Raw genomic sequence first — 27107 nt, forward strand, 5'->3', positions numbered from 1 at the left:
AAGCATTGTTTCAAGGGCATACCAATTATTCTGACATTTGGGCCAGACCTCAGGGCAACTGGTAAAAATCCTTCAGAATAACCTAACAGGTCTTGTTCTCTGTCAAAACACGACTGAAGGCAACACCCTCGCCAGGGCTCCCACAATGAGAAAATAAATATTCCCATTTCCACACTGAATCCTGACAAAAACACCCTGGATGCAGAGCTGCACAATGAAAATGGATCCAAGGCTATATGTGGGAGGGAGGATATCATTTCCCAGTTTGTAAACGTATACTGCTCTCTTATTGGCAAAATTAAGGTCTTGTTGTCTCAAACTAGTGGCACATAGCAATTTGTTACAATTACAGCCTTCTTGGATTTATAGTACACTATTTGTAATGTGTGTAGTGGTTACAAGTCTGCATTTAGGTTCCCCACTTTGGACATGTGTATGCTATGGGCTTGATCCTGAAAGGTGCTGAGCACCCTAAGCTCCTGTTGAGGACAACAGGAATTAGGGACACTTAGCATCTTGCAGCATGGAGCCCTTCTGAGTCAGAGGCAAACATTAAAACTAACTGCTTCTACACCAAGATGCTGGGCTTTAGATCATGCATTTCTTTACAGGAGAGATTTAGCTAAGAAAAAGTCAAAAATAGACAACTGGAGGGTCCAATGTGAGTCAGAAAATAGGAAAAGTTGCACAACAAAAAGCTGCACAACGAAACACTGCCCATCCCCTTTGGTTTCTTTAGCAGAAAAATGCTGATGCTGCATGACAATTCCATGTGGTATCATGGGAGGATGTCATGGTCATACAGTAGCCCCTTCCCATAACCAGATAATCAGTATACAATGCTAGATGCCAGTTTCACACTCTGAGGTCTTGGTTGCAATGAGCAGCACATTGACAGGAGATGGAGAAAGATGAGATGCTCAGAACAGAGGAGAGATTATACTGCATATGGTTACATAAGCCATTGAACCAGCCAGTCTCAAAGGCAGTGTGACTCAGATGCAGGGTAGGTGGCCTAAATCATCAGTAGAAATAGCCAACGCCTTGTGCAATCTAACACAAGGGCCCCTGATTTCTGCAATGCAGAATTCTGCAGCAAACTAGGAATTCTGGGTTATCTTCAAGTACACTTAAAAGTAGAGTGTTTTAAATGTGAAAATACTACTTTTGGCTATTTATTATAATATTAAAGTCAATTTATTTTATGCGTCTCTCTGATTTTCAACATGCTGCAAATTTCTGAATTGGCAGCAAACAACCTTGTAGAAGTTGTCATAGGGGACGTTGGAGGTTTTAACAGGAGACAGTTAGTTGTGTATTTTGGTGCCTGGGAAAGCAGGTGGGCAGATGATGGGGTTTGTGAATGTAACATAAGAAGGGCCATTGATTTGACCTAGTGTGGCCAATCTAGCCCAGTACCCTGTGTTCCAGGAGTAACCACCAATTAAAAGGAAAGCAGGCAGTTCACACCTCATAGAACTACTATTTCTGACAGTAGTCCCAAGTCTATAGACAGCACGGCAACTATTACATTCGGTTCACGTTTTCCACCACAACTTTTTCCAAAGCATCATAGTTACGAATACACTGGCAATAACGGTGCCAAAGAGGGGAAAAGTAGATTAATTCATCCACCCTTCCCCCTATCAATGCATACAAGAGAGACACTTACCCCAGCTCTTCACAGAAGTTCACTATAGCATCAAAGGCCGTCAGCACAGCTTTATCGGATTCTTTCAAGGTGCCTCTTTTCTCCTGGGAATAATAAAAGACAATATTTAAAGTCGCCTTTGATGTAGCTATGGACAGATGCAGCACCTCTGCTGACAGCCAAATCTGACCATCTTTCCAGAACATCGCTGCAACCAGATCTATGCTCCACTTCTCCATCCCATGGTAGTACCACAGCCAAGAGTGATACCACCTCCTCCACCATGCCTCCAGACCTTCTGACAACACTGCAGCCAGGTCCAGCCATCTCTTCCCCAGCACTTCTGTCTCTTCCACTCTAAGCTGTGACACTGCTGCAGCCAGATCCAAGCCCAATGCCTCTATCCCCAGTCCTAGTAGCAGTAATGTGGCCAGCCTCTGGTGAAACTCTATTCTGCCTTGGGACAGTCTGAGGTAACCGTAAACAAGGGGCTGACGAGATCAGTGGTTCTCAAGCAGGGGTATGCGTACCCCTGGTGGTATGCAGAGGTCTTCCAGGAAGTACATCAACTCCTCTAGATATTCGCCTAGTTTTACAACAGGCTATATAAAAAGCACTATCGAAGTCATACAAACTAAAATTTCATGCAGATGACTTGTTTATACTGGTCTATATACTGGGGGAGACTTGGACAGAGAAGGAGTTCTTCAGTGCAAGCCCTGAACCAGGCTAGGGCCTTGGCTTCAAGCACTACTACCAAGCATTTGCCTGTTTAAAAGGCACAGACAGCCAAATTCTGAGTTTAACTGTGTAAAGATGGATGCTGAGTTTGCAGCATAGACTGCCCTGATCCAAACAGGCTGCCACAATTTGTGAACCGAGGCAGGGAGCACCTATAGTGCCATGCATCGCGCAGAAAGTGGTGCTAGCCATGCCTGTGACATAGACAAAGAGCAAACCTAGTGTTAGTAGTGCTGTAGGAAGCTCTTCTGCAGATCCTACCTGGAGTTTAGAGAGCTCCTTCTTGATCAGGAAGGAGACTTGATCCCGGTCATTCCTAGAGTAATAGAGACGGCAACAGGACAGCTTCCCATCTCTCCCAGCCCTTCCAGACTCCTGGTAATATCCAGCCATTGACTTCGCAATATTCCAATGGGCAACAAATCTGCATGGGATAAGAGAATGGTAAGCATCAAGTTGAAGTCTTCTCTTCTCCCATCATTGTAAACACAGAGATGTTCTCTACTGAGGCCAACAATAAAGTAGAAACAGAGCAGTAAGAGCAAGGACCTAGGAGGGAATGGAACAAGGGATTCTTAACTGAGCATTCTTAAAACAGCAAGAGGCACCAAGGGAAGCTACAACAAAAGCCTAGTGTGTGCATGAACAAGAAGTCAGCGGGACACACCCAATGCGAATGAAGGAGAATAGGGATGGTGTATATACTATAAATGCATAAAGATATATAGCTGTGAAGGGGGAGAAAACAGTATTGATCTCCAGGAGTTTGGGTTCTTTTACGATAAAGTTGTGCATGTTACTAATATGCATTATTTACTTTTAGGATTTGCAATATGTTTTATGATAGTATCATTCATAGATTCTAAGGCCAGAAGGGACCACTGTGATCTAGTTTGACCTCCTATATACACAGGCCATAAAACTTTCCCCAATTAAACTTCAGTTAGAAGCTTCTTTGCCTACAAGCTAGGCATATGGAGTTCTGGCTCACAAACTTCAACTGTACCATCCCAATCATAATATGCCACCATGAATCAAAGTATGAAGTGAGAGACTGCAGGAATCTAGTCGCTGGTTTTACTCCTTTAAACAAAAACACTGTCATTACAAGGATCAGCCAGGAGGCAGCAGAGCATAAAATTTCTTCCTTGCCTGTGTGTTTATGAGCGCCTCAAATACGCCATCTCCAGCAACAGTAAATAGCAGCAAACAGGGAGGGGCTGACAACAGCAGAGGAACCCTCCCTTCATTCATTTCCCTCAGGGGCCTCCTCCAGCACTTCCCAGGCATGATCTTATACCTGATGATGTGTGTACAATTCCCATCCCAAGGACTTTGTTACTGCAGGGTTGAGGTTGATCGGCAGTACCACATACCCTTCTGGAATATCAAATGTGTCTATTCTTAAACCACTGAAAGCCAGGAAATAGTCAGTTCTGCCCAACAAACTTAACTCTGCACCAGGAGCTGGCAAGAGCCACTGGGGTTCTACTGTAAGTATGTTTAGCCCTTACAAGCAACACAGAATGACTAAATGTGCTGTTTTATGTGTTTTCTCATTCATCTGTATGCTCTCCCACTGCCCTCCATTGTGTTAGGGACTGGCATATTGACTGGTACAGGGATTCCTTGCTGCAGGTTGCTACAGCTCATAATACTGTACAAGGAGACTCCTCATTTCTGTGCTGAATGATGTGGGTTGTACAAGTACAGGAGCACAACAGTCCATTCTGCCTTTGTAGCAATCTAGTAGCATCCATGACTGTGCGTAGGAAGATGGTACATGTGTGAGCTAACCCATTCATCTCAATGGGATCCTTCCCCATCTCCCAGTGTCTACCCCAGCCTCTGTTGTGAAATAATAATTTTTCAAGAAAATCTCTCTAAACATAGAATCATAGAAATGTAGGTCTGGAAGGGACTTCAAGAAGTTATCTAGTCCAGCCCGCTGGGTTTTAGAGCAATTCGTAAAATCAGCTCTTCATGGGGCAGACAAGACCTGTATCTGAGGAACTCCTTGACCAAGTTACCCCAATTTGCACTACTAACTGTACCCTGGGTCCTGATGTGGTACAGCAATATTGTGTGTGTGTGCGGGGCGGGGGGGGGGGGGGGGGAGGGAGGGAGGGAAGTGTGGGTCAATAGTGCCCCACAGTTACACCATGATTTCCATTTTAACAGGGGTGGCAAGGGTACACGAAGTCTGTCTTTTAAAGGATGTTTTTTAAATGTTTATCATTGTTTGTTAAACTGCTGTAGAAAAATCAAGCTGTTATGAGGGGAATCCCATATGAGGTTTGCTATGACTGTTTTTAAAAGTATTAAATGACTAAAAATTTTCTAGTATCGGACATTTTCTTCAGACCTCTTTTACAGAAACTACAGCCCTCTGAGAGGTGATATGGATAGCTGTTACTTTTTGGTCTCTAGACTGGATAAATTATTGTAGAAAGATGAAATTTATTTACTGTGTTTATTTTTCATGACAAACACACATTACTGGTTTGATACTGTCATCTATCTGTGTCAACATCAAACCAGTTCTTAGACTAGAACTCTATTGTGGATGCTTACACTGATGTCCAGCAGCCTCTTTGATCGTGCTGCCATTGTGTAAAGCCATCACTACCTGTTTTTCTTTGATCACACTCAGTCTTCAACTGTTCAGGACTTGAGTGAGCAGCATGATCAGGTTGCTGTATTGTTGTTGCCGACTAGAGACTTTTACCTTCCATTTATTTAATTAATGCTATTATGCATGAGGATTTTAGAGCACTCAGAAAAATCAGCTGTTAAACAGCAAGTCTCATCCTTACAATTGGGATGCTATTCCCCACAATAATGCCCAGACATAACTGCAAGAGAAGGTATTCTTCTTAATTTTCTGGTGACGTGCAAACAGGCATCTTTTGCATGTACCCCCCTATTTAAAAAAAACAACCCAAATGTTATGCTGGATAAAAAAGGTTCTGAAAAGATTTTTTTCTTTTTGTTTGTCCTTACCACATTTGTCTATTTGATGCCAGTCTCCAACCCTCCAAGGAAACCTCCGGCAAAACAAGGAACTCAAAACCTAATCTTGCAAAAGCACCCATCAAGCCCCTTTATACCTCAAAAGCAGCAAAGGAGAGTACACTTTCTTTGTCTGTAGCAGGTCCCCTCAAGTCAGACCCCCAATGATCTGTTTTTAACACTGATATTCCATAACAAGTGAAAGCCCAACCTTTCCGTTCTCTGCAGCTTCTAAACCTCTCACACATTTATGAAGTTTGAATATGAATTCCTCCCATCCCCATGCCCCCTTGTGGAGATCTGGTTTCTTCAAAGGGAGGGCTAGAAAAGCGTATCAAGTTATCTTGAGATTGCAGTTAGTATACGGGGGAAGGACCCTAAGGAGGACGTTTCCCCCACAATGCCCAAGCTCCTACATACCTGACATTAGCTTTGTCGACTCCCATTCCAAAACTGATGGTAGCAACAATAACAGGGACCTTCTCCTCCATCCACTCGTTCTGAATTGAAGTTCTGTCTGCTGCCTTCAGCCCTGGGGAAGGAAAAGGAGAGAAAGCAGGGAAATCAAAGAGAAAGAGTAGACACCCCACAGTTCCCAGCAATCTCGACCCACTCTCCTATGTATAAAAATGTGCTGGTCAAAGCCGAGTATATTACCCCCCACTTCAGACTTGCTCATCATCAAACAAAAGGACTTAATACTCCCCCAACCCTAAGAGGAAAATTCAGTTCCCCCTCAGGCAAAAGCCTGACTTGATAGGCCTGGCAGTATGTCCTGGAGAGCAGTACATTCTGAGTCTGCTGGACTGGCAGAGGGCACTGAGTTTCAGAGCCAAAGGAGCACCTTTCCACCCCACCCCGCTCAGATCAAGGGCCTATCAACTCAAGCACCTGACCAAATCTCAGCAGCCACAGGATCACATGTAGAGAGTTGCTCCCTAAGGTAGCCCTGACCCAGATTATTAGATAATGTGAAATTCTGCAGCCCTGACTGAGGGGCTGTACAATGTAGACACAATGTCCAGTACCTGCATGATAGGCCTTGGCTTTCACTCCTCTGTAGCTCAGCTCAATAGCCAATTGGTCACAGACCTCTCTCATCCTGCAGTACACAATGCCACAGCCAGAGTATACCTACACAGAGCCAGAGAAGAGAAAATCCAGCAAGCCATCCAGGGGAAGATGGAAAAAGCTAACAGCCATTACTGCTGAGGGGACAGGGCTACAAAAGCTTAAGACTCTTCTCCTCCCTGTGTTGGCTCCCAGCAGCTGCAAACTATCCTTCGAGTTGTAAGTATTCCCAATGGGGTTGATAAACGAGCATGGAAGTAAACCAAGCAGGAAGCATGTCTATCTTAGGTACCGCTATGGTCCATCATTGTAGTATCTGAGCTCCTCACAATCTGTAATGGAGGCAGGGCAGTGCTACTATCCCCATTTTACACATGGAGAACTGAGGCACAGGGAGGCTAAGTGACTTGCCCCGGGTCACACAGGGAGAATTGAACCCAGTTCTTCTAAATCCTAGGCTAGTGCCCTAACCACTGCACAAACCTCTCTCTTTCACTTTTTGCTACAGACACACAACAAAACCAAACCAATGTGTGTGCATTTGTCAAGTGGGAGAAAAAAAAATCAGCTGAGAAAGAAATGCTATTTTTACACTTCTAATATATTTTAATTTAAAATGGCCCATGTCTAAAGGCACCTTTGTTTGAATTAGATATAAATACAGCTCACCAAAATAAAAACCCAACAAGACCCAAAGATGATTAGAACTGGCACAGGAACCCACACCAACCCCCCGTCCCCCCACCCTTAACCATAAGGGAAATAAAGCATCTGCTGAAACAACATGGACATGTGAAGGCTCACCAGGAAGGATGCCTGCCAATGATCTCTGGCACAGTGGGCCTGATCCTGTAAACTGATGAGCACTGGCAACTCTCATTGATTTCAGTAGGGAATGGAGAGTACTTTGCAGGACTGGACCCAATAAGCGTTGAGACCGTTCCTGAGTGCTACGCCCTCCAATGCGTTACCAGAGAGCCCACAGAGAAGTTCTCCATCAGATATGTACTGAAATGCTGACCTGCCGTAATTCCCTGAACAGTCAGGATTATAGAGAGGGACAGGAGCACATCTGCAATGGCCAGTGTTCCCTACCACATGGAGAGACGATGCAGAACCAGCGAGGCTACTGCCGTAGCAGCTGTGGGGCAACTCTGTTTCATAGCCTGGAAGTAGAAGGGTGGGGAGATTCTTCTCCTAGCTCCCTGCAGAACCCCCTCACATCAATCCCCATTCACTTAGGCTTGGTATAGGATTGGGGGAAGAGGGCAGCAACACTGTGTGTAGGTATCACTCTATAAAGGCAGAGGAGTTCACCACCCTGTCATCAAGGTGAGGTCAATATCTGGAAGGATGCCAAGTATTTCAGAGATTTAGAAGAAATTTTTCAAAAAGTACCTCAGTGTTTCTTTCAGGGACCTCTCCTTTCCCCATCCTAGACCTATTAGTGCCATCCTGAAACCACATTATTTAGGACAGTTCTGTTCTGTTCACCATTCTGTCCCTGAAAGTAGCTTCTGAGACTTAAACCTACCCCTCGGGCATTCTTCTCTTCAAGGGCCTTCAGACAGAAATCCTTCAGATTTGTATAGGGATCAGTCAAGAGCTCCTTAAACTGCACATCATAGAACAGGTTAGATCTGAAGCAAGGCGTCTTAAAGGTGGCAACAGGTTGCTTTAGCTTAAGTGACACCACTATGTCATCCTGGACCTGTTTGGTGGCTGTGGCAGTCAGGGCGATGCATGGCGTGTTGGGTATGCGAGAGCGTAAGGAGCCCAGTCGCAGGTAGTCGGGTCGGAAGTCATGTCCCCACTGGGAGACGCAGTGAGCCTCATCTATTATTAGGTAGGACAAGAGGTTTCGAGACACCAGGGAGTTCAGGGTGGGCTGGAAGGAGGAGGCGGCTGCCATCTCTGGGGTGATATACAGGAGCTTCACCTGGGGCTTCTCGCTTGCTAAGTCGGCCAGAATGATCTTCCTTTCCTGAGCAGAAAGCTTGGAGTTCAAAGAGTAGACTTTGACCTTCAGTGCCAACAAATGATCCACTTGGTCCTGTGATTAAAAAAAGAAGAAAGTGGCATTGAAAAAAGTCTTTACCAAGACAACTACTACAGAGATACACACAGTAACCAAGCTTTACCTCTAGTCCTGTAGTTTCCAGACCCTGTCCACCCACATCTCACCTACCGCGTAGCCTCAGCTCCAATGGTCTTTAATTGCAGGAGGCTTTTTAAACAGGCTTAACTGCAGCAGCTAACAAAACTGCTCAGCTTTATCGTCCACCCATCTCTTTGGGTGACCATCAGCATTTATAAGAGACAAAGGTTCTCTTATCAGCAATGAGACTGTCAGCAGGGACCCAGTCATTTTCAGAGGCTGGAGATGACAATGAGATCATCTCAGGATGATCAGCATCAGATCACTGCGCTGAAGGAAAATGCATAACAACTCCTCATATTTTTGTAGCGCATTTCATCCCTCAGGATCCCAAAACACTTTACTAATTTAACTGAGTATGTGCCAGGATCACTTCAATCATCACGAAAATGGAGCCATCTCTAGGGTAACATTCATCAATTTTAAAAGCCAGAAGGAACTATTAGATCATCCATTCTGACCTTCTGCATAACACCAGCCATAGAATTTCATCCAATCACCTCTGCATAGAGCCCAAGAACTTGTGTTTTAGCAAAAGCATCTCTTCCAGAAAGGTGTCCAGTCTTAATTTGATTACATCAAAAGAGGAAGAATACAGCACTTTCCTTGGTAGTTTGTTCCAATGGTTAAACACCATTCCTGTTGAATATTTGTGCCTTATTTCTAATTTGAATTTCTTTGGCTTTAACTTCCAACCATTGGTTCCAGTTTCGCCTTTCTCAACTAAATGAAAGAGCTTGTTAGTACCTGCTATTTTCTCCCTATGAAGATACTTATATACTGTAATCAAGTCATTGCTCAATCTAGTTTTTGATAAACTAAACAGATTAAGCTATTTAAATCCCTCACTGCATGGGATTTTCTGCAGCCCTCAAATCATTCTTGGAGCTTTCTTTCACTCTCTCTTTTCAACATCCTTTTAAAAAGAGTATGCAGTATTCCAGAATCAGTCTCACTAATGCCCTGTTCAAAGGTAAGATCACCTCTCTACTCCCGTTTATACATCCAAGGATCGCATCAACCCTTTTGGCCACAGAATCACACTGGGAGCTCATGTTGAGTTACTTGTCCACTGTGACTCCTACATCCTTTGCAGAATCACTGCTTTCCAAGATACAGTCTTCCACTGTGTAGTTATGGCCTGCCTTCCTTGTTCCTAAATGTTTAAACTTGCATTTGGCTGTATTAAGACACATTTTCTTGGAATGGGCCCAGTTTACCAAGTGATCCAAGTCATCATCATTTACCATTCTGCCAATCTTTGTGTCATCCAAAAATTTTATCAGCAGCAATTTTATATGTATTTCCAAATAACTTATTGAAAAAATATTGAAAGTGTCAATCTTAGTCCTAATCCCTGTGGAACGTCACTAGAAACAGCCCCATTTGATGGGAATTCCTCATTGACAATAATTTTTTGAAATCCGTCAGTTAGCCAGCTCCTGATCCCTTTTAAAAAATAGCACAAGATAACGCCAAAGTACATGCTAACCAGAATGTTGTGTGGTATTAAGTCAAATGCATTACAAAAGTCTAAGTAAAACAGAAAATATACTCAGGGAAAGTCACTGTTCACAACTGGGTGACTAAGCACCAGAAAAGGCTAAATGTCCATATGTAATTGCCCTGAAGCCTTAAGTGTTTAAGGAGTAGCGCTGCCTGAAACTTCCTCTTTCCTGATGGAATGGGGAAGAATGACAGAAAGCCAGCTTGATACTTAGAAAAATATCTTATGAGAAAAAAAATGATATTTCCCAGGGCTTTTACTACAGAAATAAATAAAATTATAGTTTTCTTCTTAGGAATGGTCCAATTTAATCCATTTTAGACGTTCTACTGTGCTGCCTCCAGGTAGTACATCTCTGAATGAGGTAACAGGCAATGGGGCAAAAGGAGAGAGAACTGATCATTTAGATCACCTATTAAAGGTTTTAAAAAAAAAATCCTCCTGCAGTTAGTTTAGTTCAAGTCCCCTTATTCCCACCTTTAGGATGTTAGATTGTGATAAAGACCTGCCATGGTACTGCAAGCCAGGATACTTTAAACTACGGTTAATTGGAAAAACTCTACTGTCAAAGCAGTTAGCAGCAGTATTCTTACCTACTGTACTCACAGGATCAGAAAACCAAACCCACATCAATAAGATGAGAATAGAGAGACAAACTGGGTTCAGAGGTTGGCAGTGGGGGAAGGGATTGGACCCAACTGTGTTTCCACACAGTCTCCCCACCCTCCCTTCACTGATTGCTTTTCCACAGCTAACAGGAGATGGTTACCTGAATCAGTGCAATCAGAGGTGAAATGACAATGGTGATGCCCACTGCCAGAACTGCAGGAAGCTGGTAGCACAGGGATTTCCCTGCCCCTGTGGGCATGCATACAAAGACATCGCTCTTGCCTGCAAAGACAACAAAACAAAGCTCAAGGCTACTAAACTATGGCAATTCACCTAGATTCTGCCCTGGAGAACTGGGCACAAAGTCTTCTAGATCAGGGGGAGGGATAGCTCAGTGGTTTGAGCATTAGCCTGCTAAACCCAGGATTGGGAGCTCAATCCTTGAGGGGGCCATTTAGGGATGTGGGGCAAAAATTGGGGATTGGTCCTGCTTTGAGCAGGGGGTTGGACTAGGTGACCTCCTGAGGTCCCTTCCAACCCTGAGATCCTATGACATTCTATGACAAGACACATTGCATTGGAAGTGTGTCTCTGCAAGTACAATGCCGCACGCCAACATGAGAGAGGTTTCTTTTAACTTTTAAAAGAAGAATAATAAAATAATAAATAATAATAGCAATATTTTGCACTTCTCTACTGGCTTCCTTCCAAGCAACTCTAACCACTTTATAAACATTAATTAAGCCTCATAACACACTTGGGTGATAGGAATTATTCTACCCAGAGGTGTAAATCAAAGTACAGAGAAGTTAAGTGACATACCAAACTTATATCAGCTCACTTCCAGAGAAGCTTGCTTTTAATTCATCTGGCAGGGTCTACATCCAGCTACCAAATCACCTGACCTTTACCGCAGCCTGTTAAACTTTACCACAAATTCTCCCAGTACTGGACTGGAACTGAGAATCTCTCAGTTATAGATAGAATATTTTTTCTCAAATAAACTCTCTCTGTATTAAACAGCATCCACTGACAAAGAAGGATGCCAACCAATACCATGCTATTTAATAGGCAGAACCATACTGGTGATCTAATGCCACCCTGGCTGCTGGCAACAGCTGCGTGCAAGTGCTGGTTTCTAGCAGAAACAAGAGAAGGATCCTGGGATTTTGACACTACGTTAAAACAGGTGTGACACTGGTTCTTTGAACACCATCTCACGCAGCAAGACTGAAAAATGAAGAGACAAGGTTAGAGTCCCAAGCAAGACAGTCATTCCTTACCTTTCACCACTGTCATGGTTGCACTCTCTTGCAGAGACGTTTTAAAGGAGTCAAACCCAAAGATCTTTTTCAGAGTTTTCTGAACCTTGCCATCTAGGCCTGAGGGAGTGTAGTCGTTCATCCTATAGGTACAGTACTGGAAATAGGTCAAGGTAAAGGAGAAGGAAAGGAGCTTACTTAGCTCAACTGTTGTTCACACCAGCAACCAGTCACAAATTTTTCTTGGTCACTGAGAGAGAATTTTTCCCATTAGATTATTGGCTGCCAAAGCATCACGGGTTAAACTGCTCCAGGAATATTTTTCTGAGAGTATCTATGCTTCCAAAGTCTCTCTCTTACAGAGACAGAATCACATGTAAATCAGCCTCCCTCCCCCATCCTAAAAATAAGGAAAATCTAATCTCATTTACACTTGTGGCAAATCCCTTCTTAGAGACAGCTCTAGCTAGTGCTTCTAATGTAGAGCCACATGTCAGAAACAACTGAGCAAGAAGAGAATTCACTTATGCAGTACGTTCTTTAGACTGAGCAGAGCATCTGATTCACACACAACCTGCCACCCCACTGGGAAGCTTGCTGTGGGGGAATGGCCTGATTAAACAGGAAAGGCTAAGGGAACATCTGTGTCCTTTCTGCCTACTCTCAATTCTCATCCCATGGCCTCTACCCTCCTAACCCCTCACACCAGCTCTTTTCATACTGGCACCATCTTCACCTGCTCTCCTCCCCTCTCTGCCAACCTTACTGCTTGCTGGGCCTGATTTCACTCCCAGCCCTGCGTCATTTGGTTTTCTCTGCCTGTACTTGCTTCCCAGTTGTCCCCACAGCCTTCTTCTCCCTTACACTCACTGCTTCCTTCCTTCCCCTCTGGCACACCCATGTCCTCTCTATGCCCAGATCCTCTTGCCTTCAGTCTACTCCCTCCACCCACACTCCTGCCTCTTACCACCTTCTCCTTCCCCTAGAAAGCTCCCCCTCCCTAATTATCACTGAGGCAGCAAAGCCGAAAGTACCAGGAGGGGAAAGGAATGAAGGAAATGGGCAGGTTCAGGGTCCCCTTTAACTCAGAACAGGCCCCAGGGGCCGGAGCTGGTTTTAGGGCAGTAACTCTGCTTGGCAAAGGAACCACTTGAAGCAAGGTCCCACCCCTGCACTCTCCGGCCGAGGGAGAGGTGAAGGCCCAGACCCAAGAGACCAGCCCCTGATCTGCACCCTCACTCCAGGGACTACTTTATCCCCAGGTGTTCACAACATCCCCTCACCCCTTTATTCCTCCACTTCCCCCTGCCTACATCCTTCCGCCCAGGCGGCCCCCCCATCTCGTTACTCGCACTTATTCAGCTTCCGTATCAGCGGCTGTTGCTGTTGCTCCCGCCTGGGCGCGGGTTGATGACGTCAGGGCCAATCCCCTTTAAACAGCCCAGTAGGTGCCATTTAGAGTTCCGTCCTCGTGGGCGCACATTCCCTTCTAACAGGGCCACGTGTCTCTAGGCCCTCCACTGACCCTAGAAGCGCTTCAGGCTTGAGTTCACCAGGCTCATCACAAGCCGGAAGGGGCGGGTCTTGTTGCTATAGCGCTCGCCTCTTTCTAATCCTAGCGTTTTGCCTGCGTCATCCTCGGTCGCCGGAAGCGTGCGTTAGCCGGGCTGAGGAAGATGGCGGCCGCGAAGCGGAGCGTCCTGTCGTCGTTGGCGGTTTACGCAGAGGATTCCGAGCCCGAATCCGACAGCGAGGCCGGCGCGGCGGGCAGCGATGGAGGGACGGCAGCGGGTGCGTTCCGGGGGAAGCTGCCGTTGCTCCCCCTTCCCGCAGCGCCCCCACTTAGACCGGGCTCCTCCACCGGCTGGAGAGCGCCCATCCCCGGCGGGGGTCGCATCCGCCCCGCGTGTTCCCGCGGGAGGGGCGGAACACTTCTCCCCCACCCCGCCGGAGAAACGCTGCCCGCGCCTCTCCGCAGCCTCTCACCCACGGGCGGGAGCCAAGTGGCGGCGGAGGAATGCCCCTACGAGAGGCGGGAACCCCCCCTCCACCAGAGCGCCCCGGGAAGGGATGAAACGCCCCCACTCATAATCTCTAGGGGGAGCCTCTCCCCGGGTTAAGGGAAATCTGCTCTTTTCCCTCCCTCCGTTGTAGCAGAAGTGAGAATATTCTTTCGGTTCCGGGAACCGTATCACCTCATCCCCGGTATGCTAATTGGGGGGCTGTAAATCTCGTGCGGTAGCTGCGAGAAGGAAGAATTTACTTCTACTCTCTCACCACCAGTAACCGGAGAAAGGGAGCAACCTCCTGTCTCCAGTCGCCTACAGAGGGGTCAGACGCTGTTTCCATCTTAAGAAAACAATCAGCATTAACAGTGAAAAGTTCTCTGTGAATCTAGTGGGAAGTTAATATATTGGGAATTGCAGACCAGTCAGTTTAATTTTGGTAGCCAGAAAGATAAAGGGAGCAAATAATCCCATAATCGCTTTGTAAGCAGCTAGAAGGTAGTAAGAAACAGTCAATATGGATTTGTCAAAAACAAATAAGGTCAAACTAGCCTAATATCCTTCTCTGACAGGATAAAAAGGGTAGCGGGGAGCTGGAGATGTATTATATCTCAACTTTAGTATGCCTTTTGGTGCTGCCTGCCATGACTTTCTTGTGAGCAAACTAAGGAAATATAGTTTTGCCAAACCTGCTATAGGATGTGCGTGTAAGTGGTTGGAAAACTGTACTCAGAGAATAGTTATCAATGGCTCGCAGTCCAGTTGGAAGGGCATATTGAGTTGGGTCCCACAAGGATCCGTCCTAAATCCACTTCTATTTAAGATATTCATAAATGATTTGGATAAGGGCATGGAGAGTAAACTTGTAAAGTTGGCAGGCAGTATCAAGCTGAGAAGTGTCGTGCGCATTTTGGAGGACAAGATTAGAATTCAGAATGGTCTTGACAGTTTGGCGTGACAAAATAGTCTGAAATAAATAGGATGAAATTCAATAAGAACAAATGCAAAATGCTGCACTTAAGAAGGAATAATCAGTTGCACAAATACAAATGGGAAATGAATGCATAGGAAGGAATACTGCAGAAAAGGATCTCAGGATTATAGTGGATCACAAACTTAATACGAGAATGGTGTAATACTGTTGCAAAGCTCACATTTTGTGCTTGCTACTGTTAGTGTCCGTCTAAATCAGGGTGGATTCATCTTAATCTTTTTTTTTTCTGATTGTACTTTTTTAAGTAGTTTTCCTAAAGAAAGGTCGACATTCATTGGTTGGTAATCATTCAAATGTGTTAATTTGCAACTAAAATATAGTTGTTAAGCTACATTTTGCTAATCAGGAGGGTGCACTCTTGCTTTACACATTTAACCAGTTATGTAGCTTAATGTACATTTTATTTGGCTTCTTAATTTTTTTTTTACTATGTTAAGGAATGCATTTGTCACCATTTTCTATCAGTCATTGTCATTGTGTGTCAAGCTGTACTTGGACACTGGAATTCAGTTAAAAGTACAAAGCCTGCATTTTAAAATTGTTCTTATTAAGAAATTTACCATAAGTGTGCTGGATACAGAAAGGAAAAAATTATCAAAACACGTTTTACAAAACTAACTTATTAAAGAAATAATCTAGTTAGTGAATTGACCAGATTATTTTTGGTCACCATATCCTTTGAAATTTTAGAACTAGTAGATCTCATCTCTTCCTATCTAGTTTTTGATTAATAGATTGGGAGAGGAAAATGAGCTTGCCTGCTTTTTCAGCTCTGTCAGTTTCTTAACTTTGAATGAACTAGTTATTGAACTGAACTAGTTGAATAAACTGAAATGAAGAAAATATTCTCTCTGCACCTAGAGAAGAGGGAACTGCTGTCAAACTGGTTTAGCACTTCAGCAAATTTTGGTTCCAAGTGTTTAGTCAGTGACTTCAAACAATTTGGTGGCTTGACTTTCTTTAAAAGTCGAAATAAAAACAAGTATTACTCAATATTATTTAATTTAAATGATTTGACCGTAGTGAACTTAGGCTTTAACACATGTTCTCGTAATTTAAAATTAAGTGTGTTTATAATGAGAAAAATGTATTTAATTTAAATTAAAAATTTGATTTGAAAAATCGTTTTTATCCACCCTGTTCTAAGTTAACTTTATGCCTTGATTATGCTTTTTCTGTTTGTTTGTTTGTGTTTTTCCCCCCTGTGCATGGACTAGAAGAAAAAGGAGGTCTGGTGTCAGAAGCATATGGCGAAGATGATTTCACCCGGTTGGAAGGAGATGAGGATGGGTATGAGGAAGAGGATGATGAAAACAGTAGACATTCAGTAAGTAGTTTGTCCTCTTATGCTAGCTGGTCTGACTCCCCATTTAAATGTTTCTATAGTGCCTTCTATATAGGGACTTCAGAATGCTTCCATGCTTACCAGTAACTTAATTTCCTTTTGTCTGTTTTAAAATCCAAGAACTCTACCTTTAAAAATATCAGCTCAACTCATCTGTGTTGCTTGTGGCTAACTTTTTAGTTGCCATTTTGGCTCCACTTTGTGGATAAGATGGGGTACTGGCTTTATGTATTGATAGTGGAAGTATAAAATAAATCTTCATTTCTTGAAATATAAAATTGGTGTTTGAAATCCTGTAGTGGGGAAATGAAGAAGAGTGGTGGAAAGCTCAGCTGCACTTCTAAGAGGCCTGGGGAAAGCCCTGTAAAAGGGCAGCTAGCTTTTTGCATGATCAGGCTGGAGGATTAGCAGGAATGAATTTGTGTAGCATCATGTTGGTTTTTCTGTGCATAATCCCACTTACTACATCAGTATCATGGTGTAGCAGTGATTTCTTGTCTAGCTCTGTATGGCTTTTGTTTGTCATGAAAGCATGGCATGTTTACAACAGCATTTAAATACCAGAGTAATGTGTATCGCAAAGCATCCCTAAGACATATATAGAGAACTTCACAGGGCACCAATAAGCCAAATGTAGTTATGAGATACTAAAGGGTGGGCAGTCTCATCATGGGGCAATGGCCTAATGAGAAGCCAAACAGCTACGAATGGGGAAGTTAGAAATCTATTTTAGGGTTCCATCACTGGATCCAGCTAAGAGGAACCATCTTCTGGATCCAACCCTTGGTAGTAGGTGGCTGAGAAACATAAAGCTTATTCCGTCCTGTAGCTGCAGAAAGGAAGAGAAGGAGCTTTTCTCTCCTTGCCCTCCACAGCCCTGGCTGGTACAAGATTGTATCTCTGCTGCTTTGCCCCTTCTCTGGCCTTTTAGCTGCCGTGAGGAGTGCAGGAGGGAAGTGATTGCTGTGACTGTAATCATTCTCCACAAATTCCATTTTTTGTGACTCTTCCTTGTGATTAACTTCAATGTCTCAGCTTCTGCTCTTAAATTCCAGCTGCAGTTTGGGACAGCTAAGTTATACTTTCACTGGCTCTGGATAGCAGAAGTGAAACACTTTTCTTGTTAAATTCATTCTTCTGCAGCTTAGAAAAGCTGTGACAGCAGAGACCCTGGAGTAACTTTTGGGTATTCAGAAAGAGTGTAAACTAATGCAGTTTCATAGTGTTATGTTGGCAAATGTAAGGGCTAAAAGCATTCTTTTATTTAAAAAAAGAGAGAGAGAGATCTTAAAGTTTGCAGGAACTGATGGGTTAGGCTGAAATGCTTGCCAGGAAAACTTTCTTGTTCAACACTGAGAAGTGGATTTTTCAAGATCTGCATGCATAATTTCTTGGAATGTATAATATAGCTAGCTACCATCTCAGAGGAGGCAAGATGTGGAGAGCATCTAACTTTCTTCAAATCTCTGTACTAATTATTCATACACTTCCAGTTATGTATGTGACTTACAGCCCTGGATGGTCTACGACCCAGTTACCTAGACTAAGCTTTTGTCTGTTTTTCCATATGTTTACATTGGTCATAGTATTGGCTGGTAGGCTACGTCCCTAAATAGTTGTGTGTAACTTGTATGTTTGGTTTTGTAAATAGTACCTATATGTTAAGGCAGTAGTCTTCTAAAAATCCTTTGCATTGTCTAAGACTTAATATTCGTGGAAGTATTTCACCCCATGTTCTCTTTGATTTAATAGCCATTTTAAATAAAGGGTCACCTTCACATTGGTAAAAGCATCACAAGTCTGATAAAAAACATGGAATTATTCTCTACTGTGATCTTTATATACATAATGTATATTGAATTTTCTGGCAGTTTGACTTCTTAGTTAAGACTGAGATGGCACTTTCGTTAGCAACGTCTTTCAGTTTTTAAATTTCTAATTTTTTTTTCTTTTTGAAGCTGAAACATCAAGTGTTTGGGTTCGGGCTAGAGTTGAAACTGAATGGAGAAGTTTGGGGAAAATCCAGTCAGCGGTCTTTAAGTTATGGGAGGACAAAAAATATTCTTTCTATTTTTTCAAAAGTAACATGTTTTGACTTGAGTTATGTATTTACCTCTAAAGATACATAGCTTTGTATGACCCAAGTTCAGTAGCTAATGGAGCAGTGTAGTCCCAGCTGATGATCAAACCTGGTAAAGTCATAGGTCATCTTTAGCAGGGTTTACCATGCCAATGCACTTCAGAACTTGATCTCTTAAAACTCTTTATTTGGTGGCATTTTGTGCAGCCTCTTATTTCTGGATGGAAATGGTAGAATGAAATCCTTCCAGACTCCGGCTGTTTCCTCCTGTGTATTTGGAAGTTGGGTGAAAGTGACTTAGGGTACTAAACTAGAATGACAAAGATGCAGTGTGTGCTGGCATCACTGGATCTTTGGAGCTTGTGGGTCTGGCTTAGTGCCACCAAGCCTGCATGCTGAGTGGGTTGGCAGGCAAGGTGTGTCCTGTGTATGTTGCTGGTGTATGCTTGGCGTGCAGTAGGTCTTGCAAATGCTGCTTTTTCTGTGAGGATTACTGAGCAAGAGCAAGCAAAAACTAACAGCTGGAATTATCAAGTGACAAAAGCTTGCTGCCTTTTATTGTCTAGTTTTGAATCTTCAGGAGCTGTATGAATTCTTCAGGGGATGTTTGCTACTTGGGGTTGTGCTTTTGCTAAACAACTCTTTTCCATGGTTTATCTGATTCATCTCTTAGTCATGCAGAGGGGTGGGATAGAGCTCATGATGACTTGTTGGTTGAAAGGGTCTTGGACTGTCACTGGGCTGTTTGAATGCAAGCCTCTTGCTATATATGCAGGAACTTGCCAAGCCTACCTTTTAAGCTTAATCCTGTAAATTCTTGTCTTGTAGGAAGATGACGATTCAGAGACTGAAAAACCTGAGGCTGGTGACCTAAAGGTATTTGGAAGTGTGGTGGGGTGCGGTTGGGTAGCTGTCTGCAACAGGAACAAGTCTTAACAGCACGGCTTGGTTCATGGTTTGTTTTCTGCTCTGGTTAGTCTTAGTGCTTAATTGTTTTTATTCTATTTATTTGCACCTGTAACATGAATATTCAGGGATTTTAATTCTGGCTCCTGAAAAAGATCTGAAGAGGCAGCAGAGCTATCTAGCTGGGGCATTGATTGGCATACAGAGGTTTGAAGTCATGAGTGAGCCATGTTGTGAAATGGATCTGACATGATGGTATACTGAAGGAAGCATTATTGCAATGATCTGAAGGAAATCATAATGTAATACAAGGAGCCTATCCTGAATATTCAGAGCCATGTTCTGACACAAATATCTGAACCCTTTCATCTGGAAGACAGATTTTACATGAGAAACAGCTTGATGATGAATCAATTTGGAGTGTATTCCTAGAGATTTTGAAATTTTACAAAATCATTTGAGAAATAATCCAAGCACTTCACACTTAGTGTTCCTGTTGTAGGGATTCTTTGTGCATAGCTATCTGACTGTGAAAGAGCATCATTAATATCAAATTAGAGATGTCCAAATAATTGCTTTTATAAATTACCTTTCACACCCTTGTGCCTTATATAGCATATACCATGGAATACTTGACACATTCCTGTGGTGCGAGGCAGCAGCTGTTTAATAGAGTGTAGCAAGACTAAACAGGGGCAGGAAGTATAATTGGTGGTGGTGGAGATACTGTATCCACTTGAAATTGCATAGGAAGCATCTATATAGAGAGAAAACTAATGTTAGAATTCGCCTAGGAAATTAGGTTAAGAATGAATTTCCCTAACAATATGAAAAGTGCTGCTGGATATTGAAAGAGAACAGATTGTCAGGGCCTTAGTTTTACCAAGGACCTGTGTCCTCCCTGACAAGCTATACTTAAACCCTACAGCAAGGCCTTCTGATTTTCAGCAGGAAATTGGAAATGCTGTGGTAGCTTCAGGTACTCTTAAAATATAGGTCTTTATAGGATAGCATGAAAATTAACATAATTTCATTTTTTATCTGATTTGAACGTTTCACAACCACCCCGCCTCATCAGATTACGTAATTCTTTGTATTAAGTCTGTCCATACTTAAAGGTTTGGGCAGCTAGATAGGAGTCTGTGGATGTCTTGCATCTGGGAATGCATGGGACATGGTAGAGGCTTTTGGCATACAGGAGGAGCTAAGGCTTTTGGTACCAGGAAAAAGGAGAAATACATTGCAGCTTTCTCTTCTGTCTTTATTCAAGGGGGGAAGTGATTGCAACTAAACTATAACAGTGTTCAAAAAAGAGCTATATAAGTTCATGTAGGATAGTCCATCAGTGGCTATTAGCCAGGATGGGCAGAGATGGTGTCCCTAGTCTCTGTCTGCCAGAGACTGGGAATGGGCAACAGGGGATGGATCACTTGATGATGATTACCTGTTCTGTTCATTCCCTCTGGGGCACCTGGCATTGGCCACTGTCAGAAGACAGGATACTGGGCTAGATGGACCTTTGATATGACCCAGTATGGCCATTCTTATGTTACGTGAAGCCTGCTCCCCGTATCTAGTGCCCCACCTCAGCAACCACTTTCCACTTCTAAATACTGGCTATTGCATCTGTCACCAATGGCTAAGCACACTAGTTGGATGTTTCTTCTAAAATGATCAGCAGAGTCAAGAAAATACACACATTGGTTTGCTCTTGGTTCATGTTTCTACAACCATATGGGCTAGCAACAATTTTTTTAAAACAAAAGTTTAGAATCTCCAGCAGAATCTAGCCCTTACTACAGAATACAGGACCCTGGTGTGGCTACTTGTCCTGCACCTGTTGTGTGAATGAATGAGCTCAATCTCCAGAGCAGTTGACATGACACCTTTTTCCAGCTGTTGATTCCACCAGAAAATACTAATTTTCTTCCCCATGTTACATATCATTCAGCTGCAAACAAAAAACCTGTCCATGATAGCAGTGATGCAATCACTGCTGCTACATCTTATGTATTTAGGTTTTAGCAAAGTATCACCATGCTATCTATCAAAATATTTCTTCATAAACAGTTTTCTCCTTTATAACTTTCATGCTTCTAATGCCTAATATCCACTGCTGTCCCAATCAATCACTAGGGCTGCAGTTTTGATGCCACAAACACTTAGTATTACTTGTATTACTGTACTGCCTCGGAGCCCAGTTCATGGATTAGCCTGTTGTGCTAGGCACTGTACAAACACATAACTAAAAGATGGTTCCTGCCTCAAGGCACTTAGTCTGGGTTCTTGCACTGCTAGGTAAAACAGGCAGGAGATGGAGGAATAGAGCTTCTCTGTGTGCGCACACATTTGTAATGAGCAGTAACAGGCAAGAAAATACAAACGGAGAAATAAAGCCACAGAGGCTGAGTGACATGCCTAAGGTAATGCACTAAGTTCTGATTCCCATTCCAGTGCCTGAACTAGGAACACCTTGTCTGCAGCCTCTCTGGTCCTCAGAAAATGCATTCTACTTTGTCACCTTTCTGCCACTGATTTAATGCTATCCTGGAATTCAAATGGATCTAGGAATAGAGCCACCGCTCAAATCTCTGCTATTCCTCCATTTAAGTTGGCAATGGCTCTTTTTAAGGCCTGCTCTTTCACGTTAGCTTTCCACTGCTGCTCTATCAAAGCTGGAGCAGAGTGCCAGCTACACCTGCCCTGGGGAAGAACAATTATAACAGAAGAGATAATGGGGAAATCGAGAATTACATAGACTAGTGTTAGAGAGCCATACAGTAAATGAACAAAACATTGTTGAAACATAAAAGCAGGTCTTGCATCAAGGACTTTAATGGTCTAATTGAAATACAGTATTAAAGAGAGACCGTTATATTCAAAACTTGGAATTAGAGCATCAGAGAGGAGATTGGTACACCTTTACCCCGATATAACACAACCCGATATAACACAAATTTGGATATAACGTGGTAAAGCAGCTCTCCGGGGGGGCGGGGCTGCATGCACTGGTGGATCAAAGCAAGTTCGATATAATGCAGTTTCACCTATAACGCCGTAAAATTTTTTTGGCTCCCGAGGACAGCGTTCTATCTGGGTAGAGGTGTATTGGGAATTGAGAAAAATCCTTTAATTAAGGACGTGAGAAGAGAGGAGTCAGTGCTGACAAGACGTAGACTGTTGCTATCATAGCCTGTAGCATGGAAGAAAATGTAAAGCTGAATGGGAGGCTGAGGCTTGGTGTATTTAGGCAAGTGGAGTATGTTGGACATGGAGGGAGGCTGTGCCTAGGGGGAAGTGAAAGCTGAGATCTGGGGCCAAGTTCAATGCATATCTAAGCAGGTGCATCACCATTGACTTCAGAGGACTTGTACCCACTGCTATAGCAGTTAATGCCCTTAACAAGGAAAAGAGTTGCGCACAGCCTTGGATGTGAGAACCAAGAGCTCCAACTTAATGTGAAAAAAGAAGAAACTGGAATGGTTTAAAACACAACCCCATGGAAAACTGGAGGGGAAGAACATTTTAGCGTCGTCATGCTTCTGAAAAATAGTTCAAGCTTTCATTTTTTTCATAACCTGACAGCCCATGTTTACAATAATCACGTTGGGGGCATTGATATAATTATAGCTGTATTTGAATTCTCTGTGCAGTTTAGAGAAGTATTAAACATTTTAAGATAACTTAGAATTCAACTTTCTTGCTGGCAGAGAGACATGAGAGGAAGGAAGGTCTTGTGGTCAAGACAGAGGACTTGAGGAAGAGGGGCAGGGGAGAGGAGATTGGTATTATTTTCCTAACTCTTCCACAGATTTAGTCTAATCTTAGGCAGGTTGTTTAATCTCTCTCCACCTACCTCCAGGAGATTTTGAGGCTTAACGTCTGAAGTGCTTTCAGGTCTTTTGAGAGACGATGATATATTTAATACAAGTGTGTGTAACTTCTCTTTAGTCTGGAATAATAGCTTGCCCTTGTACTGCCTCCTCACAGCTCAGAGTCCCTTCCCCCCCCACAAACCTTCCTGGAGACCCACTCTCGCCCTCTGCTGCACTCACCAGCACCCTGCTGGCAAGAGCCCTCCTGAAGGCAACCAAAGGTTGTCTTCCTCTCAGCCAGCCCTACCCCCTATCAGAACAGAGCAGCAAACTTTGAATTTTTTTTAAGTACTCAGCTGGGCCGCAGCTGTGTGCTAATTGGGCCATGGGTTGAGAACTGCTGCACTAGATCTTGGCCAGCACGACAGGGAAATATCCATTCTATGTGAGGAGGCAGTCTTATGAAGTTGCATCTGTCTTGGGGAAGAGCTGGAAGAAATGGCAGGGAGAGCAAAAGGAAATGGAGCTTTTGTAATGCTCAATTTATATTTTCCTTATCTGTTGGCTTTAGGCATAAACAGAATAGGCATATGCCAAGGGTGCAAAATAAGAGTGCTACAAAATATCCTTTAGGTGGTTTCTGTTTTTTAAATGAACTGCTAGCCTGGAGAGTCCCCAGTCATGGGCTTCCTCAGGATGTCATCCTGCCAGGTGACCCAACATCAGATTCCTAAAGTGGGGTGGGATTTTATTAAAACTCATCACCATAAATCTTCTCTAAGGTGCTGGTTGCGTTTTCACTAGTGATGTTACCAAGAAATCCATTGGAAAACTTCATTTTAAAAGTTCTGCAAGAATTTCTTACCTAACTTTTCCACCAAGTGGCAGTATATTTCTGTTTTATTTCTTCCCATCCCTTTGATCTTCTTAACATGTTCAAACTAGGGAGTAACCATAATCCTGGCTATCATAAACCCAAGGTGGAGGCATGACTAGTGGAGAGCCATTTGATTAACCCACTAACAGCTTTGGATAATATCTTTTCCAGTCAAACATAATTTTCATTCTCCATTGGTTTCATAAGTATAGTATGACCATACTGGGTCAGAGCAATGGTCCATCTAGCCCAGTATCCTGTCTTCCAACAGTGGCCAGGGCCAAATTCTTCAGAGGGAATGAACAGAACAGAGCAATTATCGAGTGATCCATCCCCTGGTGTTCAGTCAGAGTTTCTGGCAGTCAGAAGTTTAGGAACACTTGGAGCATGGGGTTGCATGGGGTAGCCTTTTCATCTTGGCTAACAGCCATTGATGAACCTATCCTCCATGAATTTATTAAATCATTTTTTGAACCCAATTAAACTTCTTTGTGTGTGTGGCTTTTTCAACATCCCCTGGCAACAAGCTCCACAGATTGACAATGCCGTTTGTGAATTACTTCCTTATGTTCATTTTAAACCTGTTGCCTCTTAATTTCATTGAGTGATTTCTAATTCTCGTGTTATGTGATGGGATAAATAACACTTCCTTATTCACTTTCTCCACACCATTCATGCTTTTATAGACCTCTCTCGTATCTCCTCTTTTCTCTTTTCTAAACTGAACAATTCCAGTCTTTAATCTCTCCTTATACGGAAGCTGTTCCATACTCCTAATCATTTTTTGTTGCCCTTCTCTGTATTTTTTCCCAATTCTAACTTTTTTTTTAAATGGGGCAATGAGAGCTGAATGTAGTATTTGAGGTGTGGGCCTACGTGGATTTATGTAGTGGCATTATATTGTCCTAATTGTTCCTGACATTGCTTTTTGATTGCTGCAGCACACTAAGCAGCTGTTTTCAAAGGGCTATCCATGATGACTCCAAGATCTTCTGAGTGGTAACAACTACTTTAAACCTCATCACTTTTGTTTGTTTAATTTGGATTATATTTCCCCATGTGCATTACTTTTCACTTATAGTGGTGAATTTCATCTGCCATTTTGATATCCAGTCACCCAGTTTTGTGAGATCCGTGTAACTCTTTGCAGTCCGCTTTGGACTTAACTATTTTGAGTGATTTTTGTATCCTCTGCAAACTTTGCCACCCTACCATTTACCCCCTTTTCCAGATCATTTATGAATATGTTGAACAGCACTGGTTCCAGTATAAATCATTGGTGAACTCCACTATTTATCTCTCTCCATTGTGAAAATTGACCATTTTATTTGCATCCTTTTGTTTCCTGTCTTTTAACCAGTTACTGATCCATAAGAGGAGCTTTCATCTTGTCCCATGACTGCTTGCTTTGCTTAAGAGCCTTTGGTGAGGGACCTTGTCAAAGGCTTTCTGAAAACCTAAGTACACTATATCCACTGGATCCCACATGTCCACGTTCTTGTTGATCCCCACAAAGAATTGTAGTAGATTGGTGAGGCATGATTTCCCTTTACGAAAGCCGTAGTGACTCTTCCCCAACAAATAGTGTTCAGCTATGTCTCTGAAATTCTGTTCTCTACTATATTTTCAACCAGCTTGTCTGGTACTGAAGTTAAGCTTACCTATCTGTAATTGCTGGGATTGCCTCTGGAGCCTTTTTTAAAAATTGGCATTACATTAGCTGTCCTCCAGTCATCTGGTACTGAGGCTGATTTAAGAGCATTTACAAACCACAGTTAGTAGTTCTGCAATTTCATATATGAGTTCCTTCAGAATTCTTGGTGAATATCATCTGGTCCTAGTGACTTATAACTATTTAATGTATCACTTTGTTCCAAAACCACCTTTATTGACACCTCCGTCTGGGATGGTTCCGCAGATTTGTCCCCTAAAAAGAAAGGCTCAGGTGTGAGAATCTCCCTCACATCCTTGGCAGCAAAGACTGATGCAAAGAATTCATTTAGCTTCTCCACAATGGCCTTATCTTCCTCGATTGCGCCTTTAGTACCTTGATCATCCAGTGTCCCCACTGATTATTTGGTAGGCATCCTGCTTCTGATGTACTTAAAAATATTTTTGCTGTTAGGTGTAAGGTATAATATGCAATAAATATTGCATATTTCAGAATAAAGCCACACAGCTCACTTTTGGAAATCTATGTTAAATGTGAGGCTTGGGCATTTCCATGTGCTGTAGAAATGGCCTGGTGCAACCCTTTCAGGTTTTAGGGCCAGCCGAAGATGAAACCCATGCTATCCTGTTGTAAAAATGAGATTAAACGGCTATTCTTGGATCAGTTAATTGTGCAGTTATTCATAACCAATGAACGTTCTGCTGCCTTTCTAATAGGCACAGCTATGAGCAAATGGGGAATGAATTCTTTAAGTTTGTGCTCAGTCAAATTAAATGTAGGATTTTATCTGAACAATAATCAAGCAAGACATTGATTCTCTAATTCAAAAAAGGTTACATGGAGTTAGGATTCCTTGCACCTGTGGCTCAAGTCCATTCCAGAGACTGCATAAAAGCAGTTCAGAATTTATTGCTGTTTAGGCCAAAAACACACTGCCTTAGAAAGGTGTCATTGCTGTCATAGGCAAAGGCTGTGGAGTTATAAGTGGATAAAAGCATAATTTTCTGTGCTAGCTTTATATAAAAGGTATGGTGGGGGAACACTTTCCAAATTTGGTCACCACCTGTGACTCATGGAAATATGGAAAAGTGCCCAGGCTCCTCTCCCCTACACAGCACTTAAGTTTACATTTACCCTGTATCTTTTTCCTTGTTTTTTTATCAAATATCGCAGTTGCTCTCGATGAACATATTTCTGTTCACTTATAAGAAGTGCCACTGGCACATGCCTTCTCACTTATCTCAATCATAGACGAAAACAGCCTGAATGACCAAACAGACTGCAGCTTCCTCTTTGTCATGTTGACACTAAACTCTTGAGCAGCAAGTCCCAATAAGCTTTTCAAGTTCAGATACTGATGTGTCACACTGCTGTTTCTCTGGTGAAGACTAGCAGAAGGAT

The 27107-nt window shown here is 42.9% G+C and overlaps 2 protein-coding genes across 7 annotated transcripts in view; one reads left to right on the top strand and one right to left on the bottom strand.

Moving 5' to 3' along the window:
• RECQL5 (RecQ like helicase 5) overlaps window positions 1-13491 on the bottom strand; it is a 58643-nt gene extending 45152 nt beyond the window's left edge. For 2 of the 5 annotated variants that reach the window (XM_077832942.1, XM_077832947.1), the window contains exons 1-8: window positions 13295-13357; window positions 12033-12168; window positions 10910-11031; window positions 8010-8528; window positions 6433-6538; window positions 5825-5936; window positions 2654-2816; window positions 1673-1755 (exon numbers count right to left, since the gene is read on the bottom strand). In XM_077832942.1, coding sequence (XP_077689068.1) covers window positions 1673-1755; window positions 2654-2816; window positions 5825-5936; window positions 6433-6538; window positions 8010-8528; window positions 10910-11031; window positions 12033-12168; window positions 13295-13351 — 1298 coding nt within the window. In that variant the 5' untranslated portion in view covers window positions 13352-13357. The other 3 variants (XM_077832943.1, XM_077832944.1, XM_077832945.1) reach the window with 3 other exon arrangements.
• Window positions 13492-13668: 177 nt separating this feature from the next.
• The window catches only part of SAP30BP (SAP30 binding protein), a 56378-nt gene continuing 42939 nt past the window's right edge, over window positions 13669-27107 (top strand). The window contains exons 1-3 of one of the 2 annotated variants that reach the window (XM_077833219.1): window positions 13669-13802; window positions 16232-16338; window positions 19265-19312. In XM_077833219.1, coding sequence (XP_077689345.1) covers window positions 13688-13802; window positions 16232-16338; window positions 19265-19312 — 270 coding nt within the window. In that variant the 5' untranslated portion in view covers window positions 13669-13687. Of the gene's footprint in view, window positions 13803-16228; window positions 16339-19264; window positions 19313-27107 lie in introns of both variants that reach the window. The other variant, XM_077833217.1, reaches the window with a different exon arrangement.

Source organism: Eretmochelys imbricata, chromosome 14 (genome assembly GCF_965152235.1).
Source record: "Eretmochelys imbricata isolate rEreImb1 chromosome 14, rEreImb1.hap1, whole genome shotgun sequence".
In the NCBI taxonomy this organism is placed as follows: Eukaryota; Metazoa; Chordata; order Testudines; family Cheloniidae; genus Eretmochelys; species Eretmochelys imbricata.